The following is a 23,202-nucleotide window of genomic DNA, read 5'->3' on the forward strand; positions in this document are numbered from 1 at the left end:
ATACCGAGATGACCATTATGCCTACACAGGCATTGTTCATAAAGTGATAACATCAAGAGTCCTTACTTATCAAACATGACTGACTTRTATGTCTATGGATCTAGTGTATTACAATTAAATTACATGACCTCGCTTTAATGATCAACGCACTCAAAACATGTAATGCCAAATAAAGATGTTATAAATGCAAATCAAGTCTGAGCTCAATCGATGAGCAAATTAAATTGGACAAAGCTCCCTAAAACTCAAATGGGACGAAATCAAGCCAATAACACCACACTTTTTWTTATTATTCAAATAAAGGTCAATATAAGCAATAAAATACACTTAACTCACATTTATGCAAAATAATGCTCCAAAAATATGATTAACTCAGAAATCTCATTTGTATTTTACAAATGAAAATCATACTATTTATATTTTCAAAATGCCTCACAACAGAAAAWTTTGCTGTAACACCCGAAATTTAGTTAACTTGATAAGGTTATARTTTATCTATATTTTCTTTCCCGATGTGTTAAAATTAAATTCCCTTGAGCAACTTATGTGCAGGGTGTTTGGTGGTGTTTAAAACTCAAGAAAAATGAGTTTGGGAAGGGAAACAGTGGGGAATGCGGCTAAGGCTGCGACAGAGCCGCATTAGGCAATGTTTGTGCCCTGCTCGAAGCATGCAGGCRACCTTGGTGCAGCTAAAGCTACAATGAAATTTCTTTAGGCACTATTTGTGTCGGGTTAGAAAGCTCACGGGTGGCTTTGACACGGCTAAAATCACCGCAAAGTTGTGGAAGCCATCTGCTGGTAGTTTAATTCGATTTTCTTAGGGATTTTCTTCTTTGACTCCGCTTTTTCTTCTCCTTCGTATCATTTAAACCACAAAAGGAAACATTGGGTCCGATTTTGGTGCATTCAAGGAGCATTAAAGGCACTTCCAGGATAGGATTCAAGTATTTTGGGCTGAGATTTAAGATCTACTCGACCTCTTCTCCATTTTGCTAGGTTTTTAGGTTTTCTTCAAAACCTAACTTGTGAGTTCATCCTGTAATCTTACAAAACTATATACATGTTAAAATGTTGTATTCTAGTTATTTAAAGCTTTTATTCACATACTTCACATCTGAAACATGACTTACTTTTGTGTTCCGTTATTATCAATGGTAAATCGGGTCTCTCCCRTCATCTTATGATGCTTTTCGCCCTTCCAAGGGTAAACAACATCTTAATTATATAAAATGATTGGATTAAAGCTATGTTTTCAGTTTTAAATGTTCTATAACTTTATTCTATAACTGTTTGTTCTCACTAGGCATTAAGTTTAATATTTCTTCTTAAATGACGTGTATATCATGATCGCATAGCAGTTGGGGCWCTAAAAGGCATGTTTGATTGCAACTTAATAAGTTTAACGAGACTCGCATCTTATTCAGTCATCTATAAATAATTGTTTGGTAGTGACTTAATGATATAAAATCAATAAACTAATAGGAAAAACTTTATGTAGAAAACCAATTTTTTTCTCCCAAACTYGTCCCTMTATTTAAAAAAAACACAYTCATTTCATCTATAAAAAAACGCCCATAAACAAAAATGCAATCTACAAAGATAGCTTAATACATAAAAATTTATTCATACAAGACTTAGAGGCTGTTTACCAAATTTTTTATTAAGATAAATTTGTCTATCTGGATAAATGRGTGTTGTTATTTACTTTTTTTATCTGAACCAACAGTCTGAATAACATAAATGACCGATTTACTTCCCAATATTAATTATTTGAACATCAAAACAAAAAATCATAAAAAGGCCGAAGATGAGGTGTCTCATATGGGAATGAGACAGTGTTTTAAATAAAAGGGTAATGATGTCATTTTTATGGCTGGATGAGGACAATACACCATTTCTATCTGTACGATTAAGTCATGTTCTGTACGAATAAGCCGTAAGTAAACAACCCAAATGAACTGTACAAATAAACCAAATAGACCAATAAACCTAATTAAACTGCAAGTAAACAACCTTTTAATAAAAAAAAACCAGATAAAATGGAAATTATTGTAACACAAAGAGGGATGCAACGTTGTCCGACAGGTATTCCCATAAATGCTTTAGACGGCCCGGTCTATTTAATTACYCCTTACTTTTCTTCAATAATTTTGCTTTTTTTTAATGACGCCATGATCTACACACATGGGAAAACAAAATTCGAAAATTTCCCACACCCACAGCTTCTGGTATTCATCAATTACAGTATTTCATACTGTTCTTCAATAAAGATGGTGAAATCGCGAATCTTTGCTAGATTTTGTGTCGATCAAACCCCTTTTTGACTGGAATATAAGGTGGGGTTTCGATTCTCATGCCCTCAATTTCAGTCGCCGTAAACAAAGGTAATTTCTTTCTTGTGATCGAATTCATATGGGGTTTGGTCATTCATCGTGAATTATACGCTTTCTAGGGCTTGAATTTGTCGTGAATTGTATAGTTGATTGGGTTCATGAACTGTTCTTTATTAGGGTTTTCTACTTTTAGGGTTTGAATTAGGCAGATTTACTGATTAATGTTTGGATTAATTCACTAATTTGGCATATATTTGTACGAAATCGATCTCTAATCTGTAATTAGAACTCAAAATTTGCAGTCTTTTCAGTAATTTCAATTTGGGTACTGAATCTTGTCTTAAAATAATCTTGAACAGCTTAGTATTCAGATGATTAATGTGTTTCATGTGTGATCTCTCTAATTCTCTGCATACATGACAAATTGGCAAGTTTCAGACATATTTTCATCCTGGATCTGAATGAATTCCACCAAACCAACCGGCCCCGGTGTATTCCGCTGGGGGCGGGGACGAGTTAAGACGTATGCAGACCTTGATTCGTGTTATCTGGTTTCTCAAAAATTTAGCATATTTGTCTYTCTCTCTTTCAATTTATATCGTTATTGTTTACTACGTGTTTGTATACGCATATTTCGGTCAAAATTTTGTGTTTTTAGGGAAATGTGATTGTTGGTTTTGTAGATCAAGAGGGTGTGAGGCATAGAATTGGATCGAAGAGAAGTAGATTACGCTAGAAAACGAGATGATTCCTTCATCGGAATTGGTAGCAGTGGAGGAGGATTATTATTCGTCGGGTGCTTATTCTTCGGGCGAAAACGATGATAAGAAGCCAGATACGGGCAACATAGAAGAAGCGGAATCATCTCTACGTGAAAATGGTTCTTTGAACTATGAGGTTGTTTCTCTAAACCATTTTTATGTTTTGAATCGAATCCATAGACTTTTGAATCCTAATTTCATTCCATTAGAGTTAGGGGTTGTTTACTACCAGCTTACTGTCTCTTGCTAGGTAAGAGGTGCTTACCCRGTCAGAGATGCAGGTATTTACCAAGCCCGTCTTACTAGTCCATGATGCTGAGCCAGTAAGCTAAGGGAGGGGCTCTTAGGGGCTGTTTGGTTGACTTTTCATTAAGTCCTGTATGAATAAAGCTGTCTGTGTGGATTAATCCGTCTGTATAAATTGGGAAGATTTTTTGTTTGGGAGGATTTCTTTCATAGATGAAAGAGCTTGTTTTTTAATTGGGAGGGCATGTTTGGRAAAAACTTGGCTTTTTGCATAAAGCTTCCCACTAGAAGCTTACAGAATMAGGCACTTTCTATATCATTAAGCCACTACCAAACAATCATCTATAGTTGACCAAATAAGTTGTTGAGTCCCATTCAGCAAATTAAGCTRCTAACAACGGGCCCTTACTCATTCACTGATTAGGACTGACCCAGACAACACTCTTACCCGATTCGCGCTTCCTCAATTTGTGTTGGTAAACAACCCTTTAAGCTCTAAAGTAAACTTTTCAATTTACAATAATGGATTTAGATTTTTATTGGTCTTCATGGAAACACCCGTTCTACTCTTTAGGGTAGAGGTCAGGCMTGCATACATCCGACCCTGACCCCACATCCGGGTGGRAAATACTGGGTTTGTTTGGTTTAGTAACGTCTTTATTTATCCTTGGTTATTTGACCGCATAACACAGGAAGCAAGAGCGTTGCTAGGGAGATACGAATACCAAAAGGGAAACGTAGAAGCCKCTCTTCATGTTTTTGAAGGGATAGATATAGCCACGGTAACTCCGAAGATGAAGATTAGCCTTGTCCAAAGAGGAGAATCTCGTAAAAAACTTTCCCATAATCACACCGATCCACCGTTGTCTATACACGCCGTCGGTTTACTCCTTGAAGCGATATATTTGAAGTCGAAATCATTGCAAATTCTTCAGAGGTATAAAGGTACTCTCTTTGTTCTGTACATGCCGTTGGTTTACTCCTGTGAAGTCTCACTCACTACAACAAAATCGGCTTTATAGGACACCTGAAATGTCTAAATGTCTTAATAGATTGCTTTATAAGACTTAAAGTTTACACGACCAAACAATTGTTACAATAAATTGATAGGACGTTTTTGGCTTCCCTAACAAGTTTTTTATAGGACAATTTTGAAATAAAGCGTCCTATAAGTTTTTTTATACAACGTTATTTGAAAACGTGTCMTGTGAAAGAGCTAATACAACACTTTATGGCATATCACAAGTCTCGATTCATCTTTTTTGCAGAAGCTGCTGAATCGTGCAAAGTTATTCTCGACATCGTTGAATCATCGTTACCAGAAGGCTTGCCAGACAACTTTGGTGCTGACTGTAAGTTGCAGGAGACTCTAAACCGTGCAGTCGAGTTGCTTCCCGAGTTATGGAAACTCGCAGGTTCACCCCAGGAAGCAGTTTTATCATTCCGGCGGGCGTTACTTCACCACCAGAATCTGAATGCAGAAACAACTGCAAAGATTCAGAAGGAGTTTGTCGTTTTTCTTCTTTACAATGGAGGCGAAGAAGCTGTCCCTCCTAATCTACGATCTCAAATGGACAGTTCGTTTGTACCCAGAAACAACATCGAAGAAGCGATCTTACTTCTGATGATTTTACTGAGAAAAGTTTCGTTAAAGATGATCGAATGGGACCCGATGGTTTTAGATCATCTTTCTTATGCGACGGCCATCTCCGGCGGGCTCGGAGCTTTGTGTACACAGCTCGAAGAACTGCCACCTGGCGTTATCGACGAAAAAGAACGGTACCTCCTTTTAGCCCTATGTTACCACGGTCAAGGTGATGATTCCTCGGCTTTGCATTTACTGAGAAGTATATATAGACACATGGGCCCACATTCTGGGCCTGCGTTACTTTTGGCTTCGAAAATTTGTGCCGAAAGCTCGAGTTCTTGTGAAGAAGGTGCAAGTACTGCTAAACGGGCCATTCAGGCGTTGGAAAACCAATGTGACGAGATGGTCGGTGTTGCGTATTATACGTTAGGAGTTTCGCTCTCGGCCCATTGCAGGTTTGCTGTCAGCGATCTCGAACGAGTCGAGAAACAATCGGAGGCGATTCGGTGTTTGGAAATCGCRGGGAGATTGACGAGAATGAACGATTCGAGAATTGTTTACGAGCTGAGTTTGGAAAATGCAGAGCAGAGGAAGTTGGATACAGCTCTCGGTTATGCGAAACGGTTGGCTAAGTTGGAAGGTGGTTCGAGCCTGAAAGGGTGGATCCTATTGGCTAGAATATTGTCGGCCCAAAAACGGTTTGCAGAGGGCGAAACGGTCATAAACGCGGCTATCGAACAGACCGGGAAATGGGATCAGGGTGAATTGCTTAGAACCAAAGCCAGGCTCCAGGTTGCACAAGGTCAGGTTAAGAATGCCATTCAGACATACACTCAGATTCTGGCTGTTCTTCAAGTTCAGAGTAAAAGTTTTCGATCTCAGAAAAGGAATCACGAGGTAATTTCAACTTTTTGGCAATAATGTGTTGCAAACTAGCTATTAGCCGAAAAGCTAGCACTCTGCCGGAAAGCTGCCGAAAAGCTAGCCGGTGGCTGATAAACTAGCTCTTGGCCGAAAAGCTAGATGGAGTCTGATACGCTAGCTCTTAGCCAAAAAGCTAACCGGTGGTTGGTAGGCGAGCTAAAAAGTTAGCTGTTGGTTGGTAAGCTAGCTGTTGGTTGGTAAGCTAGTCATTGGCTGGGTAAGCTAGCTCTTAGCCAAAAAGCTAGTTGTTGACCTGTAAGCTCGCTGTTAGCCGAAAAGCTAGCTATTGGCGTGTAATCTCGCTGTTTAGCCAAAAACTAATTTTTGGCTTGTAGTTATTAGCCGAAAAGCTATTTTTTTGGGTGATAATCTAGCTGATAAATTAATCATGTTTGGTAAAACTARCTGATAAGTTAGATGACGACGTAAAATGGCCTTTAATTGAAAATTTATACAAGGGGCATAATTGGGAAAAAGGGAAAAATACCCCGGAAAGTAGCTTATGGCTAACCCAAACATGGTTTTGTTTTCCAATAAGCTCAAAAAATAAACTAGCTTATGATTGTCAGATACGGCTTCGATGAGAAGCCCGATCTCGATAAAAGAAATTTGATTTCGTGTGGTTTTTTCATTTGGTAGATTGGCGGAAAACATCTGAAAAGCTTGGAGATGGAAACATGGCATGATTTGGCCATGGTTTACATGAACTTATCGCAATGGCGTGATGCCGAGGCTTGCCTTTTGAAATCCGAAACCATTAATTACTACTCGGCTTCCAGATTGCACATCACCGGTATGTTCTTCCTGTTCTCGTCTTCTTTTTGGCATATCTATATCTCACACGGAGGTGGGGTCATGTACCCAGCAGACCTGACCTCTACCGAGAGCTATACATTTTGTGCTTCATTTCGGTTCCAATTGTTGTAGGTTTACTCTATGAAGCAAAGGGTCTTGACAAAGAAGCTCAGAAAGCTCATGAACTTGCTTTAGACGTGGATCCGGTTCACGTGCCGAGTCTGGTTTCCGTAGCCGTGATCATCCGACGAGCAGGCGGCAAGTCRGCGGCAGCAGCCAAAAGCTTCTTGACCGAAGCGTTACGGCTAGACCGGCTGAACCCATCGGCTTGGTACAACCTTGGCTTGTTTTACAAAGATGACGGTCCTATGTTTCTAAGGGAAGCCGCCAATTGTTTCGAGGCTGCTGGCATACTCGAGGAAACCGAACCGATTGAGCCGTTCAGATAACCACCGTTCACATTGCATATCGTTGTTTCGAAGAAATATTGGTACCGTGTACTCGATAAGAACATGGAAAATATATGACCAAGACCGAGGTCTGAGCAATTCTTTTTGCCGGTTTAAAGGCAATTGAACAACCCAATCCAACCAGTGTGGYTTGAAAAATCTTAACCCGTTAAAAAAATATTTGAAGCATAAACCAATYTAACCCAACCCGTGTGGGTTGGGTTGGTCGGGTTGTGACATACTAGCAGCATTGGAGCATCATACTCTCTTTGTCCCARAATAAGTGTCCACAATGGAAAAAACACACTTTTAGAAATGTGTAATTATTAAAATTTTAATTGATTAAATGACAAATTTACCYTTAAGAAGTAAACGGGTAATGAATCTATTCATCTCAAAATTAAGGTTAGAATCGGAAAATAGATATATTTTTGTAAGTAATGCTTATTTTGGGACAAAGGAAATAAAAATGTGGATACTTATTTTGAGACCGAAGAAAAAAGTTGAAGATTTTTGCAAAAGGCAAATTGTATGAAAAAGTAACGTACTTTAACTTGATTCATATTTTCGATAACGTACTYTCAAAACTTCCATTTTGRTACTTAAGATATAAAGTTTTAAACATTTAAGTATCCGGATAACTGGTTGAAGCAATAACCGGTTATCATGYTGATGTGACGACTGACGAGGTATCCAACTCAGTATTATTTGCTGACTTGGTTAGTGACATGAATTATTTTTAATCTGAAGTTCGTCTTTTTTTAATCTAAAATTAGTCTTCAACTAGTTACCCGGGTATTTAAATGATTATTACATACATTTTAATACCAAAATATAAGTTTTGAAAGTACGTTACCCGAAATAAGAATCAAGTTAAAGTAGGTTATTTTTTCATGCAGCAGTTTGCCGTTTTGCAAATAAGAAGTAAAATTACGGCTTCAATTGTGATATACTTGTGAAAAGACCTAATAAGAACTAACCTATAAAAGAGGTACAAGGTTCATCAGGTTGGGTTCAAATTGATCATTTGAACCCAACCAAGTTCCAACCCGATACCCAAGAGATTTCTTCTTGTTTTGAAAATTAATCCCTGGTTCACACCGAGGCCGTTTTATGGTTTGATCCAATACCGAACTKGGTTAGATTGGTTCGATTTTCGACTATGGAGACCCGAAAAACAAGCGTAGGTGCGATGATCAAATGATCCTTTTTATAATTATCGTACTTGATACATGTATTAAAACAATCATCGTATTTGAAAAAAAATGGTACTACAAAAAGATGTCACACGACTTCGGTTTGTTTTGCCGGAAACCGAATCAACTGACGATGTATCCTTTTTCGGTAAACTTTACGATGTCTTCTTGCAACTCGTTCTCAGACACGTTCACTTCTGTGTTGTAAACGAAATATTTCGCGGCCACAAGGAAGAAGAGCAAGTTCACGACACTCAAAATCGCGTAAAACGCATAGTAGTAATCCAAACGGGAGTCGTTTAAATCGTCTAGAATCCAACCTTTGTGTCCGTTCTTTTTTGTTACATTAGCCACGGTCGATAAAATGAAGCTGCTAAGGAAATACCCAACCCCTATTCCTGTCGTCCAATAAGCCGTCCCKAGACTTTTCATCCCTTCAGGCGCTTGATCGTAGAAAAACTCGAGTTTTGCGACTTCTAAGAAGTTATCGGCAACCCCCATCAACGCGAACTGCGGAAGGAGGATGAAGATGCTGAGAGGGACGATTTGGTCATTTCCTAGGATCCCGTGAGATTTAGCRACACTAAGTCGTTTTCTTTCGACCGCGCTAGCGATGATCATGATAACAACATGGAGAATCATCCCGATCGCCATTCGTTGTAGTAACGTGATGCCTCTCGGGTTCTTGGTGTACTTTCGGATGGCGGGAACGAAAAAGCGATCGTAGAGTATGATGCTTATTAGCAAAAAGATTGTGACGAAAACTGAAAGACAAGCAGGCGGGATCTCGAACTGCGAACCCATCGAYCGAACCAACGTCGTGCCCTGCTTGATGAAAAGGGTGTGCGTTTGCGCGATCAGGGTGCTCGGTATGAACGTTGCCATCAGGATCGGAACCATTTTCACCATTTGCTTTGTCTGCTCGATTTGGGTCACCGGACACAGTTTCCATTCCGAAACAGATTCTTCGGTCTTCACCGCAGCTCGATCAAGAAACCTGCAGTATCGTTCACAATCGCATTTAGATGATTGTCACYGAGAGTTCAAACTTCACCAAATTTGAGGAGCGTGYAAGTATTTTCGTGTWTCTATCWATATATACATGCACACACACATCCAAAAGAGTTACCTTAATGAAGTCGAATGGCCGATTCTATACTTCCCGGGGATGGCGTACTCATCCGGGCTCRATTCGTAAAGCTTTTTCGGGTCCTCGGGCACAACCGCATTCCAGTTTCGTGCCGTAGCGACCAAAACCTTCGTCATCCTCGTAAACGGGCTCCCAGACGGTGGCTTATGGCGGTATCTTGGCGTTCCGACTATAAAAACGATCAACGAAACCACCAAAACCGTCGTCGGAATCCCGTACCCAATACCCCATCCGACATTATCTTGTATGTACACGAGAAAAGTGCTCGAAAAGAGGGTTCCGAAATAGATGCTAAACATCCACCAGTTAAAGAAGGTTAGTTTTTGGGCTCGTTCTTTCAGATCGAAATCGTCAAACTGGTCCGCACCCATTGTCGAGATGTTTGGTTTCGTTCCACCGGTTCYGAGCGCGATAATGTACAAGGCACAATAAAAGATACCGATTTGGAAAGACGACGGTTGTTTATTGCAATCTAGGTAACTTACATTTTTACCACAAGATGGCGGTTTTAATGATGGTATCGTAACCACGAGGGTCAATAAGAACATTCCCTGTGTCGGCAAACAAGAAAGGAACAAGTTAGTCGAGGTACCGTAAGCTGGTATGGACATCCACTGTTACAGAATAAACGAGTTTTCTTACAAGAAGATAAACGATGGAAGCAACCATGAAAGTCCAGTATCGACCAAGATACGTGTCCGCAATATAAGCTCCTAAAATCGGAGTAATCCAAACGGTTCCGACCCAATTCGTGACACTATTCGATGATTTCACCGTGCCTTCCTTCATCTCCCTCGTCAAGTACAACACGAGATTCGTTGCTATTCCGTAGTACGCCATCCGTTCACATACTTCATAGCCTGTAAATATAGCAGATCCARCTATTCAGCACACATAATAGACAACAGTTTATCTTAATTCATACAAATATACATAATATTTTAATTCATACGAACAACTTAATCAATACTAGAAGGGTACTCGTATAATATAGCAAGATATATCTCAATTTTAATGTTTCGCTTTATTATTTATCTATGTTGATTTAATACGGTTTTTAGTGGTTTTGAGAAATCGATAATATTTTTAGTTTTGAATAAAATGTAAATTTTAATATATCATAAAATTTAGAAAAAAAATATTGATATTAGTAACAAACTAACTATTTCAAATTTCTCCTTTTTTGTGTATTTGTTTAATTCATTTTTTTATTTTTGGTTTAATAATATAATTTTTATTAAGATAATAATTAAATATTTTGTTAGATTTCAATGATTATCTTAATTATATTTTAGATTTTTTATATTTAAAATAAAATGTTTATTCTGTATTTGATTACATTCATTTGCAGTTAGTTACATGAATTTAAACATGAAGCTCTAATAAGTTGTACTTACGTATAATTTACTTGTAATATTAAATTTTAAGTACTATGCATCAATAAATAATACTTTATGCATAAAAAATGATTTTTAAGAGTTTTTATCAAATGCTTTATAATATAGTATAGATAAACAACCCCTGATGTCTTAATCTGTACAAACAACCCCTAACATCTCCAACAGTTATGCTATAATTTTTTAAACATGAGGCTTTAATAAATTGTATTTATGCATAATTTACTTGTAATCTTAAATTTGATATTATTAATCCATATAGTTAGATGAAAGACAACTCACCAAGCATGAAATAACAAGCTTTCCATCTCCCCGTTACCGGTCTCAACACCGGTCTCCCCTTAAGATCTGTAGTCCCATCTTGCGTAAAATCTTCTCGTAGTCCAATCTCGTCCTCTCCCGAAACCATCTCGAACAAAAAAACCGAAATCGATAGATGTTTAAATGATATAAAACATCAATGCAAATCCCACTTTTTATAAGCTCAATTATACGATCAATCGGCTTTCAAAACAGCATTCAAGATTCCCATTTTTTTWGTTCAATCTCATGGTCAATATTATGCAATCTTTCGGCATTTTCATCAATCCCAATTAATCGGAATCTACCATAGTTTCTGCAGACACCAATTTTGTGATTTTGTCTGCAAATTTGATCCCTGAAATGGGYCCCCCACCACCATCATCATCATCATGAACCCAACGGTCACTTGCCCTTTTGAAATCCATAAACCCTAACCCCTAAAACAAAGAAAGGCATAAACTCGACCGTTTATCTGCTTTTCTTTTCTGTCAAATTCCCTCTCACCTAATGAAGAATCGTTAACAATTCAATTCCTCAAATACCCATTTGAAGAAAGATCAAAATCTCTGCAAATTGAGACTCAAAAATCGATCTCCAATGGGATGTTTTGTTGGGTGTTTCGGTTCTTCAAAGAAAACAAAATGTAGAAAAGAGAGGYACAAGGTTATTCGTCGAGATCAAGTGAGTTTTGATCAACATTCTAACACCCTTTACGGTTTAATTTCTTCCACAAATGTTTGGTTTTTAAGAAACTGAAAGAAATCGTTGTATTTTTGGGGCCAAATTGTGTGGTTCTTTTTAAAGATTTTGACTTCAATTCAAGCTTAAATCAACACCCTTTACAGTTCAATTTCTACCACTAATGTTTGATTCCAAGAAACTGAAAGAAACCCTTGTTTTTTTAGTCAAATTGTATGGCCAATTCAAGTTTTGACTTTGTGGGTATGTATAAAATGCCTCAATTTGCCATTTTTGTGGCAGAAACCTGCAATTCAGAACCTTGTGAAAGCTGATGTATCTTTGGAACACAGCATCAAAGAAAAGCCATGGAATCCAGTTTCAGAATCAAGGTAATACTTCATGGTGTAATTGTGTTCTTGATTTTGCTTTCTAGACTTATGTTTCTTCTTGATTTCGAGTTTCTGATTTGGGTTTCGACGACTTCTTCAAATTGTTCTTGGGATCTAGAGAAAAGACGGAGGTACCGTTGAGCTTGAAAAGAAGGAAAAAAGTGACATTTGATACAAATGTCACAACCTATGAGCATATTCAAGTGTATGATAGTACTGAATCTTTATTGGAAAAGAACGAAAAAGGCGAAACTTTTCTGTCCCAATCCGATGCCAATTCCAAATACGATTTAGTTGGTTTGAGTACGCCAAACTATAGATACGGAAATTGTGTTGAAAGTGATGATGAAGTTGAAGATTTTGATCATGAAGACTATGATTTGGACCAAAGCAGCGACGACGACGATGATGATGGTTATGATTTGGATAATGATGATTATGAAGATGATGATGGAGTTTGGGTTACATCAATGGAATCGAGAGGAGAACCTTTATCGTTGAACACAATTGGACCAAACAGGAATGCACGCGATAGGAATGGTTATGTTCTTCCTGTGTTGAATCCCGTGGAGAATCTTACCCAGTGGAAAGCTCTGAAATCAAAAGGAAGAACACGAAAACCTTTGAATTTTGACCAGCAAAAGGAGAATTCAACTCCGGATTTCAAACTGTCTGAACCCCAGAATCAGAATCAGAATCAGAATCAAATTCGGAATCGGAATCGGAATCAAGAAACAGCAGTAGACACCAGCTTATCGAATTGGTTGATTTCTTTAGAGAAAAACACAAGAAACAACAAGAGGGTTGCATGCTACAAAACTCAGCTTCAGACAACAACTACTTCAGAGTTGAATGTTCAAGACTTCTAGATTTAAAAAAATCATCATTTTCTTGTGAATTTTGTGTATTTCTGTCATGAAAGTTTGTATCTTTGGAAACAAATCTGGTGATATGGTTGTGAAAATGGAGGGTAAGAAGGTAATTTGGTAGAGGAATCTGAGACAACAACTACTTGGGGGAATTCAGAGGTAGATTTCTAGATTGATTTGTATTTCTGTCAAGAAAGTTTGTATCTTCAGAAACCAATCTAATGGTATGGTTGTGGGTACAGAGGGTAAGAAGGTAATTTGGCAAAACACCCCATTTGGATCTTTAGACAACTACTTCATAGTTCAGAGGCAGATTTCTAGATTGAACTTTTTGTTATCATTTTTTGTGGATTTTATGTATTTTTGTCATGAAATTTTGCATCTTTGGAAACCAATCTAATGGTATGGTTGTGGCTATGGAGGGTAAGAAGGTAATTTGTCAGAATACTCCATATGGAACTTGAGACAAAACTAGAAGTAAGTAAGTAGATCGAAAGTCTTAGTGTTTTTGTGGATTTAATGTATTTCTTCCAAGAAAGCTTGTATCTTTGGAAACCAATCTAATGGTACGGTTGTCGATATAGAGGGTAAAAAGGTAATTTGGCAGAATACTCCATTTTGGAACTTGAGACAACAACTACTTCAGATTTTAGAGGTAGATTTGTAGATTGTAAGTCTATCTTTTTGTAGATTTTATGTATTTTTGTCAAGAAAGTTTGCATCTTTGGAAACCAATCTAGTGGTATGGTAGTGGGTAGGAAGGGTAAAAAGGTAATTTGACAGAATACTCCATTTGGAACTTAGAGACAACAACAACTTGATAGTAGAATGGTGTCTTTCTAGATTGAAATTTTATGGTATTTTTGTGGATTTTTATGCATTTCTGTAGGAAAGTTTGGATCTTTGGAAACCAATCAAAGTGGTATGGTTGTGGGACATGAAGGGTAAGAAAGTAAATTACTTCAACAAATTCTTTAAAATGAATAAAGTACGTCGGAATATGGGAAATTATCTTAATTTGAAAAACGTTCATGAAAACAGGAAAAAAAACAAAATATATTTTATTTTGAAGGATTTTTTTTTATTAACCTGGATATCCAACCCGCTATGCGAGCCAACTAATCCCAGAGCGACCACCTGCTTTGCAGATAGCCCGGAGTCACCGCATTTGAACCTCCGTTGCCACAAGGGGGTTTTTATTCCTCCTTGGATTTGAACCTGGGACCTCCTGGTACTTTTAATCTTTGGAGCCAAGCTCAAACCAATCAGGCACCACCCTTGTGGTTAATTTTGAAGATTCCTTTYGTGAAAAATAATGAACCAAACGAGAGAATGAAATTTGGTCAATGGAATTCAACATCTCAATTCCATCATACCGCTCAGAACTTGCTTTTAACATACAAAAAAAAATACTGTAAACTGATTCCTAAACATGAATCAGGTTCATGTCACGTGGTTGCCAAAAATTAGAAACGGTCCATGAAAATTACTGACGTAGATGTCCTAACCCTCCTACTCGGTTTTTCTCTCGCATTTTCATTTTCTCTCTTTCTTGAAAAAAAGACGACTTCGTTGAAGATTTAAGTCACGTAATTGACCCAATTCTAGATCTGTTTTGTTTCTAATATGACCCACTCAGTCTTATATTATCTGTTAATATTTTTTTATTTAATTTTATGTTTTTTTTATTGTGTACCAAACACAATCTTTACGTACGAGTGTTTTTGTTATATAGAATCATTTAATATTCAAGGGGTAGTTAGTTAAATGTGAAAACAAGAGAAAGTCAAAACACATGAAACTTATTTTCAACTTTGAATTCAAACTTTAAGTTGTTAGAAGTAGAAYCAATTTTTTTAGGTGATTATTTGTGGATCTGGGTTGGGTTCGGGCTGAGCTTAACTTGTTTTTTTTTTTTTTGTCTAATAGGTCTAATATTGTAAACTCAAGTCCTTTTTGGCGGGCTAGACAACTTGTTCACTGCCCGCGCTATAAACATGTCGAGCTTACTCATGGGATAACGGGGCCTAAAATGTGTAACTCTTACAAATCTATAAACTTGATCACCAGCAATTAATTAACAAATATTGAACCAAAAAGTAAAGGAAAAATACCGTTGCAATTAAAATTTTAAGTAACTAAGTGACAGATGGATTTCAATATGTATAACCAAAGAGTCTCATCCTATAACTTTAATAATTTAGTTTTAAAATACATTATTACAATTTTAATTAATGGTAAAAAGATATTAATTATAAAATACAAATGGGCCGGACGGACATGTTCATATTTATTTTTACAATATCCATGTCCGCCCGTTAATGTTAACGAACAAACCCGGGCCCATATTTTTACATTGTCCATGTCCATATTTTAAAATACTTGCATCAAGTTTTAGAGAATTTTCTAAAGGATAAATCACGGTAAAAAATAACGTACTTTAACTTGATTCATATTTTTTGTAACGTATTTTCAAAACTTTCATTTTGGTACCTAAGATGTAAAGTGTTAAACATTTAACTACTCGGGTAACTGATTGAAATATTAACCGGTTATCATGCTGATGTGACGAGTGATATGATATTCACTCGGTATTATTTGTTGACGTGGTTAGTGACATGAATTTTTTTAATCTAAAATTAGTCTTCAACCAGTTACCCGGATACTTAAAAGTTTAAAAACTTTACATCTTAAATACCAAAATGAAAGTTCTAAAAATACGCTACTCAAAATAAGAATCAACCTAAAATACGTTGTTTTTTTCATGTAATTTGTCTTTTTTTTTTTTAAACTCAAAGTTTCTCTTGTTTTCTCTATTTTAGATAGAGTAATACCATATCCACCTTCTTTATTTCAGAATCAGATTGAAAATATAATAAGTAAGGGCCTGTTTTGTTTTTCAATATTCTCCTCTTAATTACATCTGAAGTTTGATTCGGTCAGACATATACCATTTCAGACAGTTTGTTTTTTTTTTCAAATTAAGAGCTTAAAACCTCTTAAAATCATTTGAATTTTTAAGTGAAAAGTGTAACTCTGAAGTTACTTTCAGACGCGTCCTCCCTATCTCGCTCCCAATCTCGATTTCATTCCCGCCTCTCAAATTCAGAAGCCTCCTCCAGATCTCGTCTCGGCTCTCGATTTCACTCTCGATCTAAAACACCTCAAGCTCCAGATCTCGTCTCAGCTCTCGATTTCTCTCTCGATCTAAAACACCTCAAGCTCCGAATCTCGATCTCTTCTTCTTCCTCTCGATATCTCAAGAAAGGTAATAGGTCTTCTGCCTCTCGATCTCTCTGAGAACCCACAACAGGGAGCATGAGTTATGTGTTCAAAACATATAAGAATTGTTCTTAGATTTGGGTTTTTTAAATAGTTGACTATTTATATGTTTTCTTTTTGTTTGGTTTGGCATAAGAAACGCCATGGAAATACCTGAGGCCATGTAAGGATTTATCTACATTCCTCTTTTTTTGGGTGTCATCGATGTCAAAGATCCAAGCATCCTTGCCATTTTTGTTTAGATCACAGATAATGTAGTCTACCTTGTGTGTGTTTTAGATATGGCGAGTCCTTCCCCATTTTCGGGGAAGCCCCTTGATTCAAGTTTCTGCCTCCCTATAGGAAAAGCCAAGGTAATTAACGAATATCTTTTAAGGTAAAGTAGGATAGTATGAACCAAAAAGTGTTAAAAAATAGGCAATACTTGTTGAGTAGTTAATTTGATGATGTTGATTTTTCTTATAGGGATAAATGAAGAAGGGATAAATGTAGAGGTGAGTTGATATTGATTGTGTTAATGGTTTTGAAGGAGCATATTTGTAATATGTGAGAGTTAATTAGGTAATATATATATATATATAGACACACACACACAAGTAAGATGGACTAGTTTTAAAAGCTTCTTGTGGCCATGAGGGTCTTTTTCTTGAATTAAAGAAATTATGTTCTAATACAAAGTTGAGTTGTGTTCTTCATTATTTTAATTTTAGAGATATACATGAAACAGTTTCATTAAGTATTATATGAAACAATTTCACAACCATATATGAAACAACTTCATCAAAAAAAATATTATATGAAACAATTTCACAAGATTAAACAATTTCATGAAAAAATTTCATAAGATTAAACAATGAAATCGACAGATGAAGGTGGTTTGCACGGTTTACACAAATGAGGGCGGTTTTCATATGATCACTCCTCTATATATATATATATATATACATGGAATGAGACAGTCTTTTTGTAGAATTAGTTTATGAGTTTTGTTTTCTTTACATAATTCCTGAGTAGTATATAGAGATATCCAGATGAAACTAGACATACAAGTTTTGTTGAGCATAATGATGAATGTTATAGTGTTCATATTGTTCCTTTTTCTCCTCTACATCTTTGTTTCAATCTCTCATTGTGTTTCACATAAACAAATGCTTTGTTTTCGGGTAGAAATCAGTTTCGTTTGGTTTAATCTAATTTGTGATATGCTTTTTAGGAAATGGAAGGGATGAGAGATTAGGATTGGAGGAGGAAGATGAGAACTGAAGTGCTTTTTGTTTTTTGGTTTTGTTTTGTGTGTGGGGATTCATAGTAGGGAAGACCATCATCATGCTCATGAAGATGGCCTTACTTGTTTAGTTTTTGCAAACTGCCTCTCCCTCTCTTATCTGTAAACAAGGGTTTGTTCTTTAGGAAAACTATTTTCATATGTTTCAAAAAGAAAGTTTATCAATCTATATATTATATTCATCTTATTATTGGTTTCATACCTCTCTTTTTCTAACTCTTTTCTCCTATATATGAGTTATTTTTTTAGTATGATCAAACCAATGAGCAAGGGGATAATGGCAACACAATTAATGCAAAATGAATATTGATTTTAGTTGTCCTGAGACTTTGTTCGTGTTTATATTCATTCAGATTTCATACGTAAAAACAAACAGTCTCACTGATTCAGATTTCAGACTTCAGAACCACCTCTTAAAATTCAGAAGTGAATTCAGACTTCAACACCTCTTAAAAAACAAACGTCACCTAAGTATTTATTTATGTTGATATCTGTAAAGATTAAATTAAAAAGCAGTGGTACATTTAACCCACCCCTTTATATATCATATAGAAAATTTGGTGGAGTAATATATAAAAACAAAATCTCTAATTTATTTTTCCTATTATAGAAAATATGATAAAAATACTTTAATTATATAATTCAGTGACCAATTTATAATAAATAAATCCAAAGCACAAAAATCATAAAAAAATGACATAATACCAATTAAATAATTAAAAATATACATACAAAAACACATAAAAGTCAAACATAAAATAAGGTGAATCATTGAATTGCCAGCCATTGTATCTGTTAATTTCAATATAACTTTTACTATAAGATTCCCAAATAATAAACAAAGAAGTCAAACTTGAAATTGATTTTTTTATTTTTTATTTTTTAAAATGTTTATTTCCTACCATCTCCATGTGATGATAATGATGGAGATGGAAGACACCCAAATTGAGCATAAACAAACTTTGAAAGCTCAATCCTCTAAAACATGCTACATGCCTCTTCTTTGTCCTAACCTTAAATCACTATTTTTTTCACTTTATTTTATAATATTATTTATTTCTATGTTAGAACCTTCGTTCTCTGTTTAAAATGACTTTTTGAAAAGTAATATAACAGAGTTCCACATATTTTCGGACCCCATTTCACAACTCATTTAAATCTGGCACAAAAATCTAACTTCATTTTATAAATTCAACCACACATATTTATATTGCTTATCTACCCACTCTGCTGTCAATCTCTTCAGACTTCAATCAACTTCTCATCTCCTCTCTCAAACTTCATTATAACACCTCAAATTCTGCCATGAAAACACCTTAAAACTCATCAATGGCAGGATTTGAAAGCATCCTACATCTCCTCTTTTATGTTTCACTTCTTTCTTTACTGCCACTAAAGACCACCTCAGACTCGATAACACAAGCAACAGCTTTAATTAGATGGAAGAATACCTTATCATCTTCTTCATTGGGTTCATGGTCTTCTAGAAACGTTCAGAGTCTCTGCAACTGGAATGGTGTTATCTGCAATGAAGATGGAATGGTGGTCAAGATTCATCTTCAAGATTCGTCCATCTCTGGAACACTAACAGAATTCAACTTTTCTGCATTCTCAAATCTTACCCATTTGGTTCTAAGTCATAACAATTTCACTGGTTTGATTCCATCCACCATTGCCAACCTTTCAAGCATCAAGTTCTTGGATTTGAGCTCCAATTTCTTTGAAGATGAAATCCCATTAGAGATTGGAAGGTTAACACAGTTAAGATATCTTAATCTTAATGATAACAGTCTGAATGGTCCAATTCCATTTCAAATCAGCTATCTTCAAAAGGTATGGTACTTGAACCTTGGAGGGAATTACTTAACTGATCCAAATCCAAACTGGTTTGACTTTTTAAGTATGCCAGCTTTGACTTTTCTCAATCTTTACTACAATGAATTTGAGAATGGATTCCCAGATTTCATTCTTGAATGCAAGAAGTTGACTTTTCTTGACTTGTCATCAAACCATTTTAATGGCACTTTACCTGAATCATTATTCACCAATCTGGGCAAGCTTCAATACCTCAATCTCACWGATAATTTGTTTCGAGGTTCGTTGTCAATGAACTTCTATAATCTTTCAAATTTGAAAGATCTTAGATTAGGGAACAATCAATTTTCAGGCCCAATTTTGCAGGATTTAAGTTTGATGCCAAGTCTTGAAGTTATAGAATTGTATGGGAATTCATTTGATGGAAAGATACCTTCTTCTATAGGCCAGCTTCGAAATCTTTGGTATCTAGATCTCCATTCGAATCAACTCAATTCTTCGATTCCTTCTGAGCTTGGATTCTGTTCTAATCTAAGTTTCTTGGCTCTAGCCGGAAACTCACTTTCTGGGGTATTACCGTTGTCGTTATCCAATCTGACCCAGATTTCTGATCTGGGTCTCTCTGAAAACAATCTTTCTGGTGAGATTTCTTCTGGTTTAATCACCGGTTGGACCCRATTGACTTCTTTTCAGGTTCAAAACAATCTCTTCACCGGAAAARTCCCACCGGAGATTGGTCTCTTGACAAATCTCAGTTTTCTCTTTCTGTAYAACAACAGTTTCACAGGCCCAATTCCACCGGAGATTGGGAACTTGGAAAATCTTGAGAGTGTGGACCTTTCAGACAATCGGATTTYGGGTACAATACCTTCGACAATCGGAAACTTGACCAACCTTCACACGATACAGCTTTTCTCCAATAATCTCACCGGAAAAATTCCACCGGAGATCGGAAACTTGACTTCATTGACTGCACTTGACCTCAACACCAACCAATTGAGTGGAGAGTTGCCAGATACTCTCTCTAATCTTTCTAACCTCATGGTTCTTTCACTGTTTAGCAACCATTTATCGGGTGGAATTCCTGAAGATTTAGGCAAGAACAACCTGTTTCTAACAAATGTCAGCTTYGCAAACAACAGTTTTTCTGGAAAATTACCTTCAGGATTGTGCAGCGGGTTTCAGTTTGATCAATTCACTGTAAATGGCAACAATTTCAGTGGGTTATTACCGGATTGCATAAGGAACTGTACGAACCTTCGTAGGATCAGGCTGGATGGAAACAAGTTCACTGGGGACATTTCACGAACATTTGGTGTGCATCCAAATCTCATATACATCAACCTCGGTGGCAATCAGTTTACAGGTGAAATCAATCCCCAATTCGGAAAATTGCAAAATCTAACCAATCTGCAAATGGAAAGGAACAGAATTTCTGGGAAAATTCCACCGGAGATCGGAGACTTACCACGGTTAAGCGTTCTAAAACTCGAATGGAACCAACTTACCGGCGAAATCCCGAGTGAATTGGGTAAATTGAACAATTTGTTCAATCTCAATCTTAGCAACAATCAGTTGAGTGGACAGATCCCTCAGAATTTAGACAACTTAACCCGTCTTCAAGCTCTCGATTTCTCGGCAAACAATCTGWATGGAAGCATACCAACAACGATCGGAAATTGTGTAAGCTTATCAAGCTTGAATTTGAGCAACAATGATTTGTCAGGAGAAGTACCTTCTCAGCTCGGAAACTTGTTCCGGTTGCAGTATCTGTTAGATCTAAGCAGCAATTCATTTTCCGGTAGAATTCCTCCGAATCTGGCGAAGCTCAACATCCTCCAGACTCTCAATCTTTCACACAACAATTTCTCAAGTGGAATTCCTCAAGCGATAGCTACTGGCATGATTAGCTTACAATCAATTGATCTCTCCTACAACAATTTATCAGGACCAATCCCGAATGTGGGTATATTCAAACAAGCACCGGCAGAATCCTTTGCCGGAAATCCAGATCTGTGTGGATCATTAAAAGGACTCTCTCCTTGTAACAGCAACGCCACACAGGAAAAATCCCCCCACAACAAGAAACTGCTTATTGCTGTTCTCGTACCGGCGATCATTTTCTTCTTAATGGCAATAACGATTGCTGTATTTTGCATCGTCATACGAAGAAGATCAAACCCCATTGACGAAGAGATTAGAAGCACCACCACAATTCAAAACTCCGAATTCGTTATATGGGAAAGAGACAGCCGATTTACGTTCGGAGACATCGTAAAAGCCACTGGAAACTTCAACGAAACGTACTGCATCGGAAAAGGAGGGTTCGGGAGCGTGTACAAAGCCAAATTACCAACCGGACAGATTGTAGCAGTGAAGAAACTGAACACAGATCCCGACGACGTTCCGGCGACAAACAAACAGAGTTTCGAGAACGAAATCCGTGCCCTAACGGAAATCCGTCACCGGAATATTATCAAACTGTACGGCTACTGTCGCAGGGACGGCGGGATGCATTTGGTGTACGAATATATGGAGAAGGGTAGTTTGGGAAAAGTACTTTATGGAGCAGGGGCAATTGTGGAATTAGATTGGAATACGAGGGTTAAAATCGTCCAGGATTTAGCCCATGCATTAGCCTACTTGCACCATGACTGCATTCCCCCGGTTGTACATCGAGACGTCTCGTTGAACAACATTTTACTCGAGTCCGATATGGTTCCCAGGTTGTCGGACTTCGGGACCGCCAAACTGTTGAACCCGGACTCGAGTAATTGGACCGGAGTCGCAGGGTCCTACGGCTACATGGCACCAGGTACGTTTTTGGTTAACCACAGTATTACAACGAGTTGATAAAATGGTTTTGAATATTCTAACAAGTTTTTCTTGACAACCGAATAAAGCGTCTTATTAATCTATTTATATGACATTAAAGTGTGTTAAAGGATTTTATCGCTTTATAACCGGTTTACTAAAACAAGCTACTTTTGTTAATGCGTTATGCTTCAGAACTTGCACTCACGATGAGGGTTACGCCAAAATGTGACGTTTTTAGCTTTGGAGTCGTAACGTTCGAGATCATGATGGGGAGGCATCCCGGTGAGCTCTTATCCTCTCTGCAATCATCAAACACGACCTCTACCACTGCAAACGATCTCATTCTACTGAAAGACATCCTCGACCGGAGGCTTCCGCCTCCCACGGATACAGTCGGCGAGCAAGTTGTGTATGTACTAAATGTTGCTTTGGCTTGTACCCAACTRGCACCCGAGTCAAGACCATCGATGCGCACCGTTGCACAAGAACTATCGGCAACGGCTACTACTCAGCCCCATCTAACTGAGCCACCGGAAGAGATTAGATTGAACAAGTTACCAAGTTTCGTAAAGTAGAAATCGTACATATGAACAAGTAGTTGAATTCTAACGATTATTGTCGTGTTTTTGTTGTCAAATCTAAATCATATAATAATAAAACATAACATAAAAATTGTTAACGGGTCGGGTCCGACCCGTRTGGTAGTAKATTTATTTAAAATMTCATTTAAGTTATATATTTAAATATCTCAATTATATATCGTTAATGGCCTCAAATAAGTTTTTAATTAAATTTATAACCTCCATACATACTAAGGAAAAATGGCTTCATATTAATGAAAGGTTGTGGATTTAATTAAAAAATCGTTTAAGGTCATAGGTGAAGGATCGTGTGAGAAAAAGAGTTAAGATGTGAAGTGTAA

General features: G+C 36.9%; 4 protein-coding genes across 4 annotated transcripts; 3 read left to right on the forward strand and 1 right to left on the reverse strand.

Annotated features, from left to right (window-relative positions):
- The first annotated feature begins 2,162 nt into the window (after positions 1–2,162).
- LOC112513189 (protein NPGR2-like) lies at positions 2,163–7,232 on the forward strand. The gene is made up of 6 exons (XM_025119370.1): positions 2,163–2,384; positions 3,017–3,230; positions 4,033–4,285; positions 4,609–5,825; positions 6,492–6,645; positions 6,780–7,232. Exons 2-6 carry the CDS (start codon positions 3,078–3,080, stop codon positions 7,094–7,096), a joined length of 2,094 nt encoding a protein of 697 aa, XP_024975138.1. The 5' UTR covers positions 2,163–2,384; positions 3,017–3,077; the 3' UTR covers positions 7,097–7,232.
- Positions 7,233–8,415: 1,183 nt separating this feature from the next.
- On the reverse strand, positions 8,416–11,227 carry LOC112512200 (protein NRT1/ PTR FAMILY 5.2-like). Its single transcript, XM_025118065.1, has 4 exons — positions 11,122–11,227; positions 10,085–10,302; positions 9,422–9,993; positions 8,416–9,289 (listed from the first exon to the last, which is right to left on the reverse strand). Exons 1-4 carry the CDS (start codon positions 11,126–11,128, stop codon positions 8,416–8,418), a joined length of 1,671 nt encoding a protein of 556 aa, XP_024973833.1. The 5' UTR covers positions 11,129–11,227.
- A 346-nt stretch (positions 11,228–11,573) lies between these two features.
- Positions 11,574–13,081, forward strand: LOC112512201 (myb-like protein O). The gene is made up of 3 exons (XM_025118066.1): positions 11,574–11,823; positions 12,124–12,212; positions 12,331–13,081. The coding sequence occupies exons 1-3, from the start codon at positions 11,740–11,742 to the stop codon at positions 13,079–13,081; spliced, it is 924 nt and encodes a 307-aa protein (XP_024973834.1). The 5' UTR covers positions 11,574–11,739.
- Positions 13,082–18,791: 5,710 nt separating this feature from the next.
- LOC112512775 (MDIS1-interacting receptor like kinase 2-like) lies at positions 18,792–22,923 on the forward strand. Its single transcript, XM_025118915.1, has 2 exons — positions 18,792–22,278; positions 22,473–22,923. Exons 1-2 carry the CDS (start codon positions 18,978–18,980, stop codon positions 22,853–22,855), a joined length of 3,684 nt encoding a protein of 1,227 aa, XP_024974683.1. The 5' UTR covers positions 18,792–18,977; the 3' UTR covers positions 22,856–22,923.
- Positions 22,924–23,202: the final 279 nt, after the last annotated feature.

This window comes from Cynara cardunculus (assembly GCF_001531365.2).
Source record: "Cynara cardunculus var. scolymus isolate 2C chromosome LG 5, CcrdV1, whole genome shotgun sequence".
Taxonomy (NCBI): domain Eukaryota; kingdom Viridiplantae; phylum Streptophyta; class Magnoliopsida; order Asterales; family Asteraceae; genus Cynara; species Cynara cardunculus.